The sequence below is a fragment of the Taurulus bubalis genome (assembly GCF_910589615.1).
Source record: "Taurulus bubalis genome assembly, chromosome: 15".
Taxonomy (NCBI): Eukaryota; Metazoa; Chordata; class Actinopteri; order Perciformes; family Cottidae; genus Taurulus; species Taurulus bubalis.
The window spans coordinates 208,804-229,686 of record NC_136603.1 but is presented as its reverse complement, the minus strand read 5'-3'; the positions used below and the strand labels follow the sequence as shown (position 1 = coordinate 229,686).

Below are 20,883 nucleotides of genomic sequence, written 5' to 3'. Positions count from 1 at the left end.
ATCAAAACATAATGCAGATAAAAAAAACAGTTAAGAAAACATTAAAACAGTCAAAAAGCAAAATAAAAAATAAAAGTTGAAAAAGCAAAATATACAATAAAAGTTGAATAAAAGTTGCAGTGCAGTTTAAGAAATACAATGCAGTAGTGAGATGCAGTAATTGAATCTGGTTCAGTTAAAGGCAGCAGCAAACAGAAAAGTCTTCAATGTGGACTTAAAGGAGCTGAGGGTCTATGAGGGTCTATGAGGGTCTATGAGGGTCTATGAGGGTCTATGAGGGTCTCAGCAGACCTGCAGCTCTCAGGACCTTGTTCCAGATGTGTGGAGCAGAAAAGCTGAACGCTGCTTCTCCTTGTTTAGTTCTGACTCTGAGATAAACAGTACATGTACCTATGAGATGTTGTACAGTAAACAGTACAACATGTACCTCTGAGATGCAGTACAGTAAACAGTACAATATGTACTTCTGAGATGTAGTACAGTAAGCAGTACATGTACCTCTGAGATGTAGTACAGTAAAAAGTACAACATGTACCTCTGAGATGTTGTACAGTAAAAAGTACAATCTTTACATTGTGGATGAGGAAAATAATGTAAATACTCCACTGACATTAGGGCAGTAAAAGTACTTCAATATACTCCTGAGAGTACCACAGCTCAAGTCTACATGTTATTATGTCGGTGACCCATGACCTCTAGTTCGTTGTTTGTATTATGTTCTATTTTATTTAATTAGACATTTATTTTGTCAAGAGAAAGTATCCTTTATTAATCTTTATTAAGCTCCACCAGGTCACATGACCTCATGTTATAGAGGAGCTCCAACAGGTCACATGACCTCATGTTATAGAGGAGCTCCACCAGGTCACATGACCTCATGTTATAGAGGAACTCCACCAGGTCACATGACTTCATGTTATAGAGGAGCTCCACCAGGTCACATGACTTCATGTTATAGAGGAGCTCCACCAGGTCACATGACTTTGTAACGGGACCGGTCCTGACCTGGTCAGAACTTAGTGGGAGCGCCTACTCCTTACGCCAGCCGTATAAGGAGGGCCCGTTTTAGAACCCTGAGGTTTTCCTCTCAGTTTGCTTTCGATTACAATTTATCGAGACAATGACGGATGTTAAAAACCCCATTTGTTCAGTTTTTCTCCGTGGCCTACCTGTACTATTGAGCCACGTCTCCACTGAACTGCTTCCTCTAACAGGAAAGGAAGATGAACCGTTTTACACACAGTGCAACCCAAACGATTACTTACATTTGTCTGGATCTGGAAACGAGGTAGGATTGCGTTCCCTGGTCAAAGGCCTCGGCCCGGTGTTACCTTCTTTGTCTCGAAAAACCTGGAAGTTATCTTATTCTATTAAACGGGAGTCCCCATTGAGAAGAGTTCTACACTCTTATTTTAGAGTATACATTTTATTTCAATAAGAGTTATTATACACACAGTACCATAACTGAGTTTTTTTCTTTACTTGGAGGAATTCCCCTCAGTAGCTAAGAGTCAGTTCAACAGTATCATATGTTTAAAAAGCTACAAGAGTAGAAAGTTACATTTGTAATTCAATTCAATTTTTGTCGTGTAGGTTATCAGCTCTTAGAAGCAGTTACCAGTATTACAATGTAGGAAAAGTTCTGTTTGATTTGTCAAACTGAGTGGTTCCATCTCAGGGACAGAGCCCAAGAGGAACTGAAGAGTACACCGTTCATCATTGTATTTATAGACAAGTGTGTGGGAAGATCCCTATCGATACATAGTGGGAGTGACTGAGTAGCTAATAGATATATAAATGTCATAAAAAACAGGAATGTACTACAGCGTATTAAGCATGATGGAAGCCTCTGCCTCGGTTTCAAGAGGCGAACATAGGACGTCCATTACCACGGAAAAGTCCCCTGAGGACCCTTCGGGACACTCGAAGGGTGCAGCCGCTGAGCCCCGTCTAAGGAGAGGGACACCAGCCTGTGGCTCAATAACCTGTCATTGTCGACCTCAGCATGCTGCCCTGAAATAGCAGCTGTGTACCTCCTCAGGGTAGAGGGGGACTGACCCTCCTCTAGGAGGGACTGCAGAAACTAGCAGAACTGCAGAAACCTAGCTGAAGGCGGCTGGGATTGGAACGCTAGATTCGACCACCTAGCTGCAATAGGAGGTTTCTCCTATGAGGGAGGCGCCATGGCGTCCTGCAGCAGATTTTGTGCAACAGGGGAAACCAAGTCCTGGCTGTCCATAAGGGGGCAACCAGCACCAGTCTGTTGCCCCGTTGAATAACACTGAGGAGCTTTGGCAGATCAGAGGAAATGTGGGAAAGCATAAAGAAGGCCCTCTGGCCACATGTGAGCCAGGACATCTTGACCCAAAGGACTGGTCCTCTCCCTTAAGGAGAACCAGTGGAACACGGACGAGGTGTTGTCCGACCGAGGTACATGTTTTCCTCTCAAGTATTGAAGGAAATGTTTGAGCGCTAGGTGACATTGACCTGCTCAATGAGGTCCTGAGCGGACCCCTTCCCGCGAGCAGTCCTGTTTTGCCACACTGCCCCGAAGGGCAGGCGTCTGTTGTGACCACTTCCCGGGATGACCTTGGGGGTCAAGGGTACCCAACCGCCGGCCTCAACTATGCAAGACGCAATTGTTCGCTCAATGGCCTCAAGGCCCCCTTTTGCCACGTCCTTTATGGACGCCAGGGTTCGGCCATCTGCCGTAAGACGGGAGAGAGCACCTCTGGTGTCTCCCCCGCATCCATGCAAGTCCCTCAGGGAGGGACAGAAAAGGTGGCTGGGGCGGGAATGTGCCTGAAGAAGGCATTGCCAGCGCCCTGCGGATGACAGACCCCCTGGAGTCGTCGACTGCCCCTGCCGAAGGGGTATGGCCCGAGGAACGGGAACCAGGCCCGGAAGCATGGGAGGGCCGCTCGCCACTGTACTCAGTAAAGAAATTGGAGGACACTGCCAGTAACATAATGTCCTCCTCTGGGTCTGATGCCTCAGTCCTCACCACACTAGGGCGGAAGTCGAGAGACCCTCCGCTGCCATAGGCCTAGACTGCTGGGGGACATCTTAGGATACACTGAGCTCCTCCTTCTTCGCTTCTTTCTCTCCATCTGGATAAATTATTGTCTCTTCAAAGCACGTTACTAACTCTACTTTTTTCCCATGGATTCATGGCTGCCTGGAACCGGTCCTGTCTGCTGCCATGGCCCTGCTGCTGGAACCGGCCTGGAACCGGTAATGTGCTGTAACTCTGTTGCATTGTTCATTCTGGTCACATGACATCTATTGTTTCTGTCCATCCAGGAGAGGGATCCTCCTCTGTTGCTCTCCTGAAGGTTCTTCCTGTTTTCCCTATGAAAGGGTTTTTACTATCTTTATTTGGGGAGTTTTTCCTGATCCGATGTGAGGTCCCGGGACAGGATGTTTTGTTACAGATTGCAAAGCCCTCCAAGGCAAATTTGTATTTGTGATTATGGGCTATACAAAACTGAATTGAATTGGATTAGCATTCTAGGTGCAAGAGACTTGCCCAGGGGAATGTGTTGGCTCGCCAGAAGCCCCACTGCTACTGGCGAGAACCTGTCTTTTGGGCTGGACTGGACAGAGAGCAAGAAAACCCCACCACTCCCTAGTAGATCTAATGATGGGGTGGTTGGGATCTTTTTTGAGAGAATTGAGTGATAAATGACCATATTAGACGATAAAAGACTGACCACAGACAACGGCTTTCGGTTAAAAAACTATTCGTTTACTGTTTGAATCATAGCTACACTTTCGGAAAACAACAACCAACGCAAAACCAAACTTTTCAAAACTAAGAAACCAGACTTTTCAAAACAAACCTGTTGCACCAATGTCCTAGTACTTGGGCCCACACACACTCACGCACTCCCAAACACATCTCAGGCTGTGCAGCTCCGGTGCAGTGTTGCCTCCCATCGCTCCGCCCGTCCTCCGTCTGCAGCAACGGCTCAGCAACTCTTCATTCACACCTGTTTCTTGACCCTCCTGTTTTTTCTCTCTCCTTACGCCTTTTCTCTCCTAAACCCCGTTCCACCTTGTCCGCTCACCACTTATTGCATGTGAGACAAAATAACACCTGCGTACCCAATCAAGCAAAATGGTTATATCTTACAAAGAGATATTTAATATAACTTACTATTATTGTTAATATTATTATTTCCCCCTAGGGCTACATATATATCTTGAAGAGTTTTAATAACTTAGTTTGTCAAATTTAGACTTGCACAGTGTAAAACGACATTGTTTATGTGTACAGTACAATGCACAAGAAATATAATTAATAAGGGATATTATTATGAAGGATTTGTAATTGTATGCATATGAAGGTCACTTTTATTTACTATATAATGATTAATGTGTGAATGGATGTTAGACTACAGGCTCGTTCGAGATGAACCAGTTCTGCGCAGAATCGATCGGCGCGCAATGCATGCTGGTTAGATTTGTGTCCGACTTGACCCCGACTTGCTCTGACGTCATGCACACGTGATCAACGATACTCTCACGAGATCAAGCCGACCGTCGATTTCAGAGCCAGGCGCCGCAGTAGCTCTCCACGAACTGCATGACCCAGTGCATGATGGGAAACGCATGGCTGTCCACATCAGAGAGCTGATTGGCTCTTAGATCTGACAGCAAACACCACGTGTTGTGGAACATCCTTATTTTATGTGTATTAGTAATACTTAATGCTGGATTGTTGACTATTAGTCTCTTGTTTAATATGAAAACATATCTTGTGTGGTTGATAGTAATAAAGATTATAACACACATATTAAACCAGTAGTAATGTATTGCACACAGACATAAAAAGAACAAAGGATGCAGCTACACACACATTTCTGTAAATATATATTTATAAACACATAAATAAATTAGAACGTGATCTGTAAACCGCTAAAAAGTGGCCTACAGATCGGAACTAACAGGAAGTGACTGTTCTGTGACTTCCGGTGTATACTGCGAAGGCAGCTGCTGCTGCCGCTGCTCTTTCGAACGAGCCTGTTGTTGTCAATAAAGTTGTGTCTGAAGCTCCGGTTGTGACGTACCCGAAAGTGATGTCCGGCTCGTCGTCAGTTGCTAAGCTGCAGGAGAGGAGCAGCAGACTGTCAACAAGCGGCGTCCCTCCCGCCGCTCAGGTGAGTCACGGACACGCGCAGCTAACGGACACGCGCTCAGACCCGCTTAGGTAGCAGCTAGCTTAGCATTAGTCGGCTAAGCCCCGCTAAAAGCTAGCTCGTAGCTAACGTTAGCTTAGCTTAAAGTTTAAAATTATGTTCACTAGTTCAAACTACACGTGTTACAGGTATTCAGGGTACAAGTACCTCTACCACACAGTACAAGTACCTCTACCACACAGTACAAGTACCTCTACCACACAGTACAAGTACCTCTACCACACAGTACAAGTACCTCTACCACACCTCTAGCACACAATATCCAGTTCTTCTTCATGGGTTCGTGTCCCTGCAGGTGGAGGAAGATCAGACCTTCAAAGAGAAGCTGATGAACTCTCTGATCCCCACTGACCTTCAGCAGTTAACCTTCACTGCATCAGCCTCCCAGTGGGACCAGTGAGACCAGCCTCCCAGTGGGACCAGTGAGACCAGCCTCCCAGTGAGACCAGCCTCCCAGTGGGACCAGTGAGACCAGCCTCCCAGTGGGACCAGTGAGACCAGCCTCCCAGTGAGACCAGCCTCCCAGTGGGACCAGTGAGACCAGCCTCCCAGTGGGACCAGTATGGCTGCAGCCAACACCACCAAGATCTCATGGAGACTGCGTGAGTTTTAGCTTCATGTGGATTCACTTCAGACTCTGCAGCTGATATAAATACACACACTGTACACAATAAATACTTTGAGTAATATGATAATAAATACTTTGAGATACTCTGAATGTGTTCTATGTGGCTTCAGCCTTTTTCTTGTAATACTTCTAACTGACTTAACTCTGACTTAACTGATGACTTAACTCTGATTTAACTCTGATCTAACTGATGACTTAACTGATGACTTAACTCTGACTTAACTTTGACTTAACTGATGACTTAACTCTGACTTAACTCTGACTTAACTCTGATCTAACTGATGACTTAACTCTGACTTAACTCTGACTTAACTGATGACTTAACTCTGACTTAAATCTGATCTAACTGATGACTTAACTCTGACTTAACTGATGACTTAACTCTGACTTAAATCTGATCTAACTGATGACTTAACTCTGACTTAACTGATGACTTAACTCTGACTTAAATCTGATCTAACTGATGACTTAACTCTGACTTAACTGATGACTTAACTCTGACTTAAATCTGATCTAACTGATGACTTAACTCTGACTTAACTCTGATCTAACTGATGACTTAACTCTGACTTAACTCTGACTTAACTCTGATCTAACTGATGACTTAACTCTGACTTAACTCTGATCTAACTGATGACTTAACTCTGACTTAACTCTGACTTAACTCTGATCTAACTGACTTAACTCTGATCTAACTCTGACTTAACTCTGATCTAACTGATGACTTAAGTCTGATTTAACTTTGACTTAACTGATGACTTAACTCTGACTTAACTCTGACTTAACTCTGATCTAACTGATGACTTAACTCTGACTTAACTCTGACTTAACTCTGATCTAACTGATGACTTAACTCTGACTTAACTCTGACTTAACTCTGATCTAACTGATGACTTAACTCTGATCTAACTGATGACTTAACTCTGACTTAACTCTGACTTAACTCTGATCGAACTGATGACTTAACTCTGACTTAACTCTGACTTAACTCTGATCTAACTGATGACTTAACTCTGACTTAACTCTGATCTAACTGATGACTTAACTCTGACTTAACTCTGACTTAACTGATGACTTAACTCTGACTTAAATCTGATCTAACTGATGACTTAACTCTGACTTAACTCTGATCTAACTGATGACTTAACTCTGACTTAACTCTGACTTAACTCTGATCTAACTGATGACTTAACTCTGACTTAACTCTGATCTAACTGATGACTTAACTCTGACTTAACTCTGACTTAACTCTGATCTAACTGACTTAACTCTGATCTAACTCTGACTTAACTCTGATCTAACTGATGACTTAAGTCTGATTTAACTTTGACTTAACTGATGACTTAACTCTGACTTAACTCTGACTTAACTCTGATCTAACTGATGACTTAACTCTGACTTAACTCTGACTTAACTCTGATCTAACTGATGACTTAACTCTGACTTAACTCTGACTTAACTCTGATCTAACTGATGACTTAACTCTGACTTTACTCTGACTTAACTCTGATCTAACTGATGACTTAACTCTGACTTAACTCTGACTTAACTCTGATCTAACTGACTTAACTCTGATCTAACTGATGACTTAACTCTGACTTAACTCTGACTTAACTCTGATCTAACTCTGACTTAACTCTGATCTAACTGATGACTTAAGTCTGATTTAACTTTGACTTAACTGATGACTTAACTCTGACTTAACTCTGACTTAACTCTGATCTAACTGATGACTTAACTCTGACTTAACTCTGACTTAACTCTGATCTAACTGATGACTTAACTCTGACTTAACTCTGACTTAACTCTGATCTAACTGATGACTTAACTCTGACTTAACTCTAACTTAACTCTGATCGAACTGATGACTTAACTCTGACTTAACTCTGACTTAACTCTGATCTAACTGATGACTTAACTCTGACTTAACTCTGATCTAACTGATGACTTAACTCTGACTTAACTCTGACTTAACTGATGACTTAACTCTGACTTAAATCTGATCTAACTGATGACTTAACTCTGACTTAACTGATGACTTAACTCTGACTTAAATCTGATCTAACTGATGACTTAACTCTGACTTAACTGATGACTTAACTCTGACTTAAATCTGATCTAACTGATGACTTAACTCTGACTTAACTCTGATCTAACTGATGACTTAACTCTGACTTAACTCTGACTTAACTCTGATCTAACTGATGACTTAACTCTGACTTAACTCTGATCTAACTGATGACTTAACTCTGACTTAACTCTGACTTAACTCTGATCTAACTGACTTAACTCTGATCTAACTGATGACTTAACTCTGACTTAACTCTGATCTAACTCTGACTTAACTCTGATCTAACTGATGACTTAAGTCTGATTTAACTTTGACTTAACTGATGACTTAACTCTGACTTAACTCTGACTTAACTCTGATCTAACTGATGACTTAACTCTGACTTAACTCTGACTTAACTCTGATCTAACTGATGACTTAACTCTGACTTAACTCTGACTTAACTCTGATCTAACTGATGACTTAACTCTGACTTAACTCTGACTTAACTCTGATCTAACTGATGACTTAACTCTGACTTAACTCTGACTTAACTCTGATCTAACTGACTTAACTCTGATCTAACTGATGACTTAACTCTGACTTAACTCTGACTTAACTCTGATCTAACTCTGACTTAACTCTGATCTAACTGATGACTTAACTCTGACTTAACTCTGACTTAACTCTGATCTAACTGATGACTTAACTCTGACTTAACTCTGACTTAACTCTGATCTAACTGATGACTTAACTCTGACTTAACTCTAACTTAACTCTGATCTAACTGATGACTTAACTCTGACTTAACTCTGATCTAACTGATGACTTAACTCTGACTTAACTCTGATCTAACTGATGACTTAACTCTGACTTAACTCTAACTTAACTCTGATCTAACTGATGACTTAACTCTGACTGAGTGTGTGTCCCCTGAGTGTCCCCCGCCCTGAGTGTCCCCCGCCCTGAGTGTCCCCCGCCCTGAGTGTCCCCCGCCCTGAGTGTGTCCCCCCTGACTGTCTCCTGTGTTGGTCCAGAGGTGTTCGAGGCTCACTCCAGCTCCGTGTCCTGTCTGTCTCTGGGGAAAAGCTCTGGCCGCCTGCTGGCCACCGGAGGGCAGGACTGCAGGGTGAACATCTGGGCCGTCAGCAAGGCCAGCTGCATCATGGTGAGCTGGTCCCGCTGGTGCTGCTGGTCCCACGACGCAGCACTGCTACAGGGGCTGACTGTGTGTGTGTGTGTGTGTGTGTGTGTGTGTGTGTGTGTGTGTCCTCTCAGAGTTTGACTGGTCACAAGAACCCAGTGGAGTGTGTCCAGTTCAACATGTCAGAGGAGCAGGTCGTCGCTGGTTCCCAGTCTGGATCGATACGAATCTGGGACCTGGAGGCTGCCAAGAGTGAGACTGTGTGTGTGTCCGTGTCCGTCCAGTTGGGGTTCAGTGTGAGTCCCAGTGTGAGTCCCAGTGTGAGTCCCAGTGTGAGTCCCAGTGTGAGTCCCAGTGTGAGTCCCAGTGTGAGTCCGAGTCACAGTCCGAGTCCCAGTCTGGGTCCAGCTGAGACCATTGTTCTTGTCTCCTGCAGTCTTAAGGACTCTGATGGGACACAAAGCCAACATCACCAGTCTGGGCTTCCATCCATTTGGAGACTTCCTCGCCTCCAGCTCCATGGACACTAACATCAAGGTGTGTGTGTGTGTGTGTGTGTGTGTGTGTGTGTGTGTGTGTGTGTGTGTGTGTGTGTGTGTGTGTGTGTGGTGTGGTGTGGTGTGTGTGTGTGTGTGTGTGTGTACTAATGAAATCTTTCTCCTCATCTCAACGTGTGGACTCGGTCTCATTCTGTCAGCTGTGGGACGTCCGGAGGAAAGGATATGTGTTCAGGTACAAGGTGAGAACTGTGTGTGTGTGTGTGTGTTCAGGTACAAGGTGAGAACTGTGTGTGTGTCTAACCCTAAGTGGTTGTAATAACATGCTTAAGTGGTTGTAATAACATGCTAAAGGCCTAGTTGTAATAACATGTTAACGTGGTTGTAAAAGCATGCTAACGTCCTGGTTGTAATAACATGCTTAAGTGGCTGTAATAACATGCTAAAGTCCTAGTTGTAATAACATGTTAACGTGGTTGTAATAACATGTTAACGTGGTTTTAATAACATGTTAACGTGGTTGTAATAACATGTTAACGTGGTTGTAATAGCATGCTAACGTCCTGGTTGTAATAGGATGCTAACGTCCTGGTTGTAATAGCATGCTAACGTCCTGGTTGTAATAGCATGCTAACGTCCTGGTTGTAATAGCATGCTAACGTCCTGGTTGTAATAACATGTTTACGTGGTTGTAATAGCATGCTAACGTCCTGGTTGTAATAACATGTTAACGTGGTTGTAATAACATGCTTACGTGGTTGTAATGGCACGCTAACGTCCTGGTTGTAATGGCACGCTAACGTCCTGGTTGTAGTGGCATGCTAACGTCCTGGTTGTAATAACATGTTTACGTGGTTGTAATAACATGCTAACGTCCTGGTTGTAATAACATGCTAACGTGGTTGTAATAGCATGCTAACGTCCTGGTTGTGCTGCAGGGTCACACTCAGGCGGTGAGGAGTCTGGCCTTCAGTCCTGATGGGAAGTGGTTGGCTTCAGCCAGTGACGACTCCACTGTCAAGGTACAGCCTGAAGTCAGAGAGGCTGCTTCCACAACTGGTGACCTCAGTGTGTCTCACCTGGACTCAACAGGTGGAGGCGGCCTCGGCCTCTGATCCGAAGGTAAACCAACATGTTGGTGACCGTGATTCACACGCGTGTTGAGATGGTTTGATCTTGTCTCCGGCAGCTGTGGGACCTGACTCAGGGGAAGATGATCACAGAGTTTAAAGCTCACACTGCAGCCGTCAACATCCTCCAGTTTCACCCCAACGAGTACCTGCTGGCCTCAGGTAGCTCCGACAGGTACGCCCTCCTCTCTGTACACCATCACCTGTCTCTCTCTCTGTACACCATCACCTGTCTCTCTCTCTGTACACCATCACCTGTCTCTCTCTCTCTGTACACCATCACCTCTCTCTCTCTCTCTCTCTGTACACCATCACCTGTCTCTCTCTCTGTACACCATCACCTGTCTCTCTCTCTGTACACCATCACCTGTCTCTCTCTCTCTGTACACCATCACCTCTCTCTCTCTCTCTCTCTGTACACCATCACCTGTCTCTCTCTCTGTACACCATCACCTGTCTCTCTCTCTCTGTACACCATCACCTGTCTCTCTCTCTCTCTCTCTGTACACCATCACCTGTCTCTCTCTCTCTCTCTCTCTCTCTGTACACCATCACCTGTCTCTCTCTCTCTGTACACCATCACCTGTCTCTCTCTCTCTCTCTCTGTACACCATCACCTCTCTCTCTCTCTCTCTGTACACCATCACCTGTCTCTCTCTCTCTGTACACCATCACCTGTCTCTCTCTCTCTCTGTACACCATCACCTGTCTCTCTCTCTCTCTGTACACCATCACCTCTCTCTCTCTCTCTCTGTACACCATCACCTCTCTCTCTCTCTCTCTGTACACCATCACCTGTCTCTCTCTCTGTACACCATCACCTGTCTCTCTCTCTGTACACCATCACCTGTCTCTCTCTCTGTACACCATTACCTGTCTCTCTCTCTGTACACCATCACCTCTCTCTCTCTCTCTCTGTACACCATCACCTGTCTCTCTCTCTCTGTACACCATCACCTCTCTCTCTCTCTCTCTGTACACCATCACCTCTCTCTCTCTCTCTCTGTACACCATCACCTGTCTCTCTCTCTGTACACCATCACCTCTCTCTCTCTCTCTGTACACCATCACCTGTCTCTCTCTCTCTGTACACCATCACCTGTCTCTCTCTCTCTCTGTACACCATCACCTCTCTCTCTCTCTCTCTGTACACCATCACCTGTCTCTCTCTCTCTCTGTACACCATCACCTGTCTCTCTCTCTGTACACCATCACCTGTCTCTCTCTCTCTCTGTACACCATCACCTGTCTCTCTCTCTCTCTCTCTCTGTACACCATCACCTGTCTCTCTCTCTGTACACCATCACCTGTCTCTCTCTCTCTCTGTACACCATCACCTGTCTCTCTCTCTCTCTGTACACCATCACCTGTCTCTCTCTCTCTCTCTGTACACCATCACCTGTCTCTCTCTCTCTGTACACCATCACCTCTCTCTCTCTCTCTCTGTACACCATCACCTCTCTCTCTCTCTCTCTGTACACCATCACCTGTCTCTCTCTCTGTACACCATCACCTGTCTCTCTCTCTCTCTCTGTACACCATCACCTGTCTCTCTCTCTGTACACCATCACCTGTCTCTCTCTCTCTCTGTACACCATCACCTGTCTCTCTCTCTCTCTGTACACCATCACCTGTCTCTCTCTCTGTACACCATCACCTCTCTCTCTCTCTCTGTACACCATCACCTGTCTCTCTCTCTCTCTGTACACCATCACCTGTCTCTCTCTCTCTGTACACCATCACCTGTCTCTCTCTCTCTCTCTCTCTGTACACCATCACCTGTCTCTCTCTCTCTCTGTACACCATCGCCTGTCTCTCTCTCTCTCTGTACACCATCACCTGTCTCCCTCTCTCTCTGTACACCACCACCTGTCTCCCTCTCTCTCTGTACACCATCACCTGTCTCTCTCTCTCTCTGTACACCATCACCTGTCTCTCTCTCTCTCTGTACACCATCACCTCTCTCTCTCTCTCTCTGTACACCATCACCTCTCTCTCTCTCTCTCTGTACACCATCACCTGTCTCTCTCTCTGTACACCATCACCTGTCTCTCTCTCTGTACACCATCACCTGTCTCTCTCTCTGTACACCATCACCTGTCTCTCTCTCTCTCTCTGTACACCATCACCTGTCTCTCTCTCTCTGTACACCATCACCTGTCTCTCTCTCTCTCTGTACACCATCACCTCTCTCTCTCTCTCTCTGTACACCATCACCTGTCTCTCTCTCTGTACACCATCACCTGTCTCTCTCTCTCTCTGTACACCATCACCTGTCTCTCTCTCTCTCTCTGTACACCATCACCTGTCTCTCTCTCTGTACACCATCACCTGTCTCTCTCTCTCTCTGTACACCATCACCTGTCTCTCTCTCTCTCTGTACACCATCACCTGTCTCTCTCTCTCTCTGTACACCATCACCTGTCTCTCTCTCTCTCTCTGTACACCATCACCTGTCTCTCTCTCTCTGTACACCATCACCTCTCTCTCTCTCTCTCTGTACACCATCACCTCTCTCTCTCTCTCTCTGTACACCATCACCTGTCTCTCTCTCTGTACACCATCACCTCTCTCTCTCTCTCTGTACACCATCACCTGTCTCTCTCTCTCTCTGTACACCATCACCTCTCTCTCTCTCTCTCTGTACACATCACCTGTCTCTCTCTCTCTCTGTACACCATCACCTCTCTCTCTCTCTCTCTGTACACCATCACCTGTCTCTCTCTCTCTCTGTACACCATCACCTGTCTCTCTCTCTGTACACCATCACCTCTCTCTCTCTCTGTACACCATCACCTCTCTCTCTCTCTCTCTGTACACCATCACCTGTCTCTCTCTCTGTACACCATCACCTGTCTCTCTCTCTGTACACCATCACCTGTCTCTCTCTCTGTACACCATCACCTCTCTCTCTCTCTCTCTGTACACCATCACCTGTCTCTCTCTCTGTACACCATCACCTGTCTCTCTCTCTGAGGCTCTGGTCTCTGTTCTGTCTGCAGGACCATCAAGCTGTGGGACCTGGAGAAGTTTACGATGATTGGCTCGTTGGAGGGAGACACGACTCCAGTCAGGTGAGTTCTCTGACCAGTGAGAGCCGGTCGGACCACATGTGACAGGACCGTGACCTCTGACCCCTGTGGGTTCAGGTCTGTGTTTTTCAGCTCGGACGGCTCCTGTCTGTACAGCGGGGCCACAGATTCTCTGCGGATCTTTGGCTGGGAGCCCGACCGCTGCTTCGACGTGGTGCCGGTGGGCTGGGGGAAGGTCTCCGACCTGGCGGTCTGCAACCAGCAGCTGGTGTGTAGCCGTGGGTGTTGGTGTTGTTGTAAAAAGCGCATGTCCTCACTTCAAACCTCTCGGCTCTTTCTCCCCCCGGCAGATCGGTGTGTCTCACCAGCTCTCCAGTGTGTCGTCGTACGTGGTTGACCTGAAGCGGGTGAAGAAGAGCGGCGGCTCTGTGATCCAGGGAATCATCCAGGACAACCAGCCGCTCGCAGAGCCCAAAGATCCTAAAGGATCCGCACTGCGCAGGAACTACGAGAGACCCACCACCACCTGCAGCTCACAGAGGTACGGCAGCCTGAAGGTCTGCACACCTTACCCGCAAAGAGACTTCATCCCCAGACTAAATACTCACGCCAAGTAATGCGCTCGCATGTCTTGATTTCTTTGAATCCCAACACTCTAGTCTGGAGCCCAGTCCTTCTGCTCGCGGACATGTTGTGGTGAGGAAGGCCGCTGTGAAGCAGCTGGTGGAAGTAGGTCTTGACCAGCACAGTGAAGGGCTCCGTTACTTGGAAAAGGATTCGAAGAGTTCATGTGGAACTAAGACAAATGCATTGGTCGGGTCACACAAGGTCTCTTCTTTAACTTCATGGCTCTGGTGCCAAATCATTCTTGGATGCTCCAGTAACCAGAGAGCCCAGTAATTCTGGACACATGTCATACCTTCTTCCTGGTAAAGGAACAGCATCTGTGAGACTCTGCAGAGAAACGTTCCCTCACATTCAGACTCGGCACCGCCAGCCTCCTCATGAGCCTCCAAGGAAGCACAGGACCTCCATGCTAGGGTTGTCCAAATTATAACTTTGATACAATACCTGCCATAAATATCACGATGCCCGATACCCAGATACTTACATAGCACTCGGCTTGGAAAAGTGTGAGGCCGTCTCTCCTCGTCAGATACTTTCTTCTGTTGCTTTTGATCTAGAGAGGAGGCAACGTTCCACTAGAGTTTCACTCCCACTCTGCAGAAGTGCTGATGAACACTAAGACCTGAATGCAGTGAGAGAAGACGCTGTTGTGTTGTCATCAGGGTGAAGCAGAGTCCAGACGCTGACAGGCGGAGCCCCGAAGGGGAGAGGCGGAGCCCCAGTGAGGAGGAGGCGGACGAGAAAGTATCGTCAGCTGAAATCCACAACGCAGAAGACTTCAAAGAGATCTTCCAGCCCAAAAATGCCATCTGTAGGTCTCAGCATCACACCTTCTGTCCTCACACCTTCTGTCCTCACACCTTCTGTCCTTCATCATCACACCTTCTGTCCTTCATCATCACACCTTCTGTCCTTCATCATCACACCTTCTGTCCTCACACCTTCTGTCCTCACACCTTCTGTCCTCACACCTTCTGTCCTCACACCTTCTGTCCTTCATCATCACACCTTCTGTCCTTCATCATCACACCTTCTGTCCTTCATCATCACACCTTCTGTCCTCACACCTTCTGTCCTCACACCTTCTGTCCTTCATCATCACACCTTCTGTCCTTCATCATCACACCTTCTGTCCTTCATCATCACACCTTCTGTCCTTCATCATCACACCTTCTGTCCTCACACCTTCTGTCCTCACACCTTCTGTCCTCACACCTTCTGTCCTCACACCTTCTGTCATCACACCTTCTGTCCTCACACCTTCTGTCCTTCATCATCACACCTTCTGTCATCACACCTTCTGTCCTCACACCTTCTGTCCTCACACCTTCTGTCCTTCATCATCACACCTTCTGTCATCACACCTTCTGTCCTCACACCTTCTGTCCTCACACCTTCTGTCCTTCATCATCACACCTTCTGTCATCACACCTTCTGTCCTCACACCTTCTGTCCTCACACCTTCTGTCCTTCATCATCACACCTTCTGTCATCACACCTTCTGTCCTCACACCTTCTGTCCTCACACCTTCTGTCCTTCATCATCACACCTTCTGTCCTTCATCATCACACCTTCTGTCCTCACACCTTCTGTCCTTCATCATCACACCTTCTGTCCTTCATCATCACACCTTCTGTCCTTCATCATCACACCTTCTGTCCTCACACCTTCTGTCCTTCATCATCACACCATAAAACTAGAACTAGGGTCCAGATCAAACCAGGATCCATGTAAACAGTGAGGAGAGAAAGCACAAAGTCATTAAGGAGACATGAATTCATATGAATTCATTTGGTTCTTCTCTCCTCCAGCTCGAACTCCTCCCAGGATATCGGAGCCTTTTCCTGCTCCTCCAGAGGACGGTGAGTCCTCCTTCATCACAATGTTCATTCTCTACCTGCTCAGGTTCTCTGTTCTCTACCTGTTCAGGTTCTCTGTTCTCTACCTGTTCAGGTTCTCTGTTCTCTACCTGTTCAGGTTCTCTGTTCTCTACCTGCTCAGGTTCTCTGTTCTCTACCTGTTCAGGTTCTCTGTGCTCTACCTGTTCAGGTTCTCTGTTCTCTACCTGTTCAGGTTCTCTGTTCTCTACCTGTTCAGGTTCTCTGTGCTCTACCTGTTCAGGTACACAAAGTAAAGTTCTTCTCCTTCTCCTCAGACACTATATTAGCAATCGGCCGTCAGCTGAAGGACATGATAACTGCATTTCCTGAGAAGCAGCAGGTCAGTGAACGCAGCATCTGACTGTGACTGTGGGACATTAAATAGTCATGTGCAATGTTCCCTCTAATTTTTTTCAGCACTGAGCAATTTTAATTTTTTTTTCTGAGCGCACATTTCAGCACTGTGAGCAATTTGCAACCACGCGACCTGCCGAAAATGACCACAAGCCTGCGTTAGCCGTAGGGGATTCAAAGAGATGACAGCTAATGCATCAATATGTATACAAGGTTGATATTTATTCAATATCCTTTATAATGGCTGGGCTTTGGGAACATTTTAATGATGGTGTTTTAGCCCATAGCTGCTGGAGCAGGGCCTGCCAAGAGGAGCCTAAACAGCGCCGGCCCGAGCTCATGTGGCGCTCTGGGTGAGCTTCACTCCTGGCGCCCGGAGGAGGACAGCGGGGGTGGGGGGTGCTAACGGAGGCAGAGCGCTAGCAGAGGTACAGAGAGCGCATGTCGAGAAACGGGACGCTGATTGGCCAAGAAGACTCGACACATCAAAGATCTTCTATTGTGAAGATGGCTCACTCCTATCTCACAAACACTGGCGCAAAAAAGATTTTTAACCCCTGAAAAAAATCGTTCGTGCGGTCAGAAAAATTTACGCGGTCTGAAAAATCTATTGCGCGGCCGCTTCGACTAGCCTGCGCGGCCGCGCGCAGCTTAGAGGGTCATGTGACCAAGTGTGTGTGTGTGTGTGTGTGTGTGTGTGTGTGTGTGTGTGTGTGTGTGTGTGTGTGTGTGTGTGTGTGTAGGCTCCTCCCCTGGCCTCCTCCACACCTGTCCAGAGGGTGGAGCCTACAGTGGTGTCGTGTGCAAAGCGCCCGTCCCTTAGCCCTGCCCCCCCACCGCCGCCTCAGCCGCCCGTCACTGAGTCCAAACCCAGAATCATCCCGAGCTCCAGGAACGAGCCCATCGGCCTGAACGTGAGCGACTTCCTGCCGGTGAGTTCAGGAGCGCTTCATTTATTTACTGTTTATTGATCCACCCAACAGGCCCACAGGAATTCTCGCTTTCTCTCCCCCCCCCTCCCCCCCTCCCAGTTGTCCCCAAGCAGCAGGGTGGGTCCTCTGGGTGATGAAGACTCTCTGTCTCAGCTGAAGAAGGGTCATGACACCATGTGTGTGATGCTGCGCAGCCGGCACAAGAACCTGGAGACGGTCCGGTCCGTGTGGGCCAGGGAGGACGTCAAGGTGAGTCTGGGTCTGTGGGGGGTCCTCTAGGATGAGGACCGCCTTCTGAAGGTGGTCTCCAGAGGCCAGGTCCTGGTCCCCAGAGGCCAGGTCCTGGTCTCCAGAGGCCTGAAGGTGGTCTCCAGAGGCCAGGTCCTGGTCTCCAGAGGCCAGGTCCTGGTCTCCAGAGGCCAGGTCCTGGTCCCCAGAGGCCTGAAGGTGGTCCCCAGAGGCCAGGTCCTGGTCTCCAGAGGCCAGGTCTCACGACCCCCTCTCTCTCAGGCCGCGCTGGACGCTGCCGTCTCCATGACCGACCTCTCCATCGTGGTTGACATCCTGAACATCATCAACCTGCAGCCGTGAGTACTTCATGTACTCAATACTCTGTGTATTTATATTCATACTTCATGTACTCAATACTCTGTGTATTTATATTCATACTTCATGGACTCAATACTGTGTATTTATATTCATACTTCATGGACTCAATACTGTGTATTTATATTTATACATGACCACAACAAGACCATATACTTTATGTATTTATACATGAAACAGAGTAGTGAGGGAGGAGTCATAGCAGAGAGGGAGGAGTCACATTAGTGAGGGAGGAGTCAGCTGATAAGATGTCAAACATTGATTATGATAATCATTTCAACAATATTAATTGTTTCAGGTCGCTATGGAAACTTGACCTGTGCACAACGATTCTTCCTCAGATCGACCAACTGCTCCACAGTAAATATGAGAGGTAATCAATAATCAATAAGTTTGTATCTGTAACTGTCAGAAGACAAACAACAAACAATTGTTCATTTTATGTTAAAGGTTTGTCATACAATTAAAACTGTGTGTGTGTGTGTGTGTGTGTGTGTATATAGCTACATCCAGACTGGCTGTACGTCTCTGAAGCTCATCATGAAACATTTCTGGAAGCTGATCTCTGACACGCTGAAGGCCACGCCGTCTGTCGGGGTGGACATCACCCGAGAGGAGAGGTGAGTCAAAACAGGAAGTCATCATCATGGACCGGCCACGAGACGGCCACGAGACGGCCACGAGACGGCCACGAGACGGCCACGAGACGGCCACGTGACAATCACGTGACAATCACGTGACAATCACGTGACGGCCATGTGACAATCATGTGACAGCCATGTGACAATCACGTGACAATCACGTGACAATCATGTGACAGCCATGTGACAATCATGTGACAGCCATGTGACAATCACGTGACAATCACGTGACAATCATGTGACAGCCATGTGACAATCATGTGACAGCCATGTGACAGCCATGTGACAGCCATGTGACAATCACGTGACAATCACGTGACAATCACGTGACAGCCATGTGACAATCATGTGACAATCATGTGACAATCACGTGACAATCACGTGACAATCACGTGACAATCACGTGACAGCCATGTGACAGCCATGTGACAATCACGTGACAATCACGTGACAATCACGTGACAGCCATGTGACAATCATGTGACAATCACGTGACAGCCATGTGACAATCATGTGACAGCCATGTGACAATCATGTGACAGCCATGTGACAATCATGTGACAATCATGTGACGGCCATAAGACAATCATGTGACAGCCATGACACAGTCCTCTCAGGGGGCTTCATCATGTAAACATGAATATTAGTGTCATATTGATTAACGTGATGATGGTGATGATGAAGGTGAAGATGCTGATGATGAAGGTGTTTGCCCTCAGGCACCAGAAGTGCAGCGCATGCTGTAAGCAGCTGAAGAACCTCAGCAACCTGGTGAAGAACAAGGCGCTGCAGGTCGGCCGTCATGGCAGTGCCTTCAGGGAGCTGCAGCTGCTCATGGTACCGCTCCACGACTCCCTCTGAGACCAGGGCCAGGGCCATGACCAGGACCATGACCAGGACCAGGACCAGGACCATGACCAGGACCAGGACCAGGACCATGACCAGGACCAGGACCATGGCCAGGGCCAGGGCCATGACCATGACCAGGGCCAGGACCATGACCATGACCATGACCAGGGCCAGGACCATGACCAGGGCCAGGGCCAGGACCAGGGCCATGACCATGACCAGGGCCAGGGCCAGGACCATGACCATGACCAGGGCCAGGACCAGGACCAGGGCCAGGACCAGGAGGTCTCCAGCAGGACAGACTGACGGACATCAGGTGCTCATTTAGAGCTTCACGTATTTCACATGAGTCAGATCCTCCAGATGCCCCAGTCACTGAAGAACTGTTCTGTTCTCTAAGGAGTACGCCTCAGAAGAAGAACCACATCAGTGGAAGTGTTTTTTAGAGGTTCTCTAAGGAACACACCTCAGAAGAACCACATCAGTGGAAGGGGTCTTTCGAGGTTCTCTAAGGAACACAAGTGTTGCTCACCTGTACAAAACAAGACCGTAAAGGAATAGTTTGACACTTTGAGGCTTAGAGTGAGATCCGCCTGAACAGGAAGCAGCCGCTTAGCTTAGCTTAGTTTAGCATAAAGACCCGTCTGCTGGAGTCTGGCCTTCACATTAACACATTGTTGATTCCTTTTGTCCAGATGGAACCGATCGTTTGCAGCTTGACTAGTAAACAAATCTCCATATTTCTTCCATCATGGATCTTTCTTTTCCACTTTTCCACTTTCAGACGACTCAGCCCTCAATTTGAAATGTGCTGTTGTTACTGTTTATTTAAATAAAGTTGTCCATGTTGGGATGAAAGAGACCAGAATAACTTCACGTCTGTTCAAAGCTTAACTCTAATTTATTCATCTCGTTGTCTCATATTCATAAACATATCACTTTTTGACATTTATACTATGATTTTTTTTTTTGTATATTTAGTATATTATGACTTTTCTATATACTGTATATCTCTTTTCTACATATTGTAGTGACCCTTGGTCAAGAAAGCTATATATATATATATATATATATATATATATATATATATATATATATATATATATATATATATATATATATATATATATATATATATATTTTGTCAACATTTATACTATGACTTAAGTATATTATCACCTTTTTTACTATATACTATACTTCACTTTTTTCAACATATTTATACCATGACCTTTTAGTTTAATTAGTATATTATGACTTTTCAATGTACTATATATATCACTTTCTACTTCATACATTCTTTTCTAGTAT

General features: G+C 46.5%; 1 protein-coding gene across 1 annotated transcript; it reads left to right on the top strand.

Moving 5' to 3' along the window:
* Positions 1–5,690: 5,690 nt before the first annotated feature.
* On the top strand, positions 5,691–20,434 carry katnb1 (katanin p80 (WD repeat containing) subunit B 1). The gene is made up of 19 exons (XM_079230332.1): positions 5,691–5,803; positions 8,917–9,047; positions 9,158–9,275; positions 9,460–9,560; positions 9,721–9,762; positions 10,459–10,542; positions 10,710–10,825; positions 13,653–13,724; positions 13,800–13,950; positions 14,033–14,223; positions 14,972–15,120; positions 16,122–16,172; positions 16,466–16,530; positions 17,288–17,476; positions 17,576–17,725; positions 17,987–18,063; positions 18,381–18,455; positions 18,586–18,702; positions 19,443–20,434. Exons 1-19 carry the CDS (start codon positions 5,764–5,766, stop codon positions 19,582–19,584), a joined length of 2,061 nt encoding a protein of 686 aa, XP_079086458.1. The 5' UTR covers positions 5,691–5,763; the 3' UTR covers positions 19,585–20,434.
* Positions 20,435–20,883: the final 449 nt, after the last annotated feature.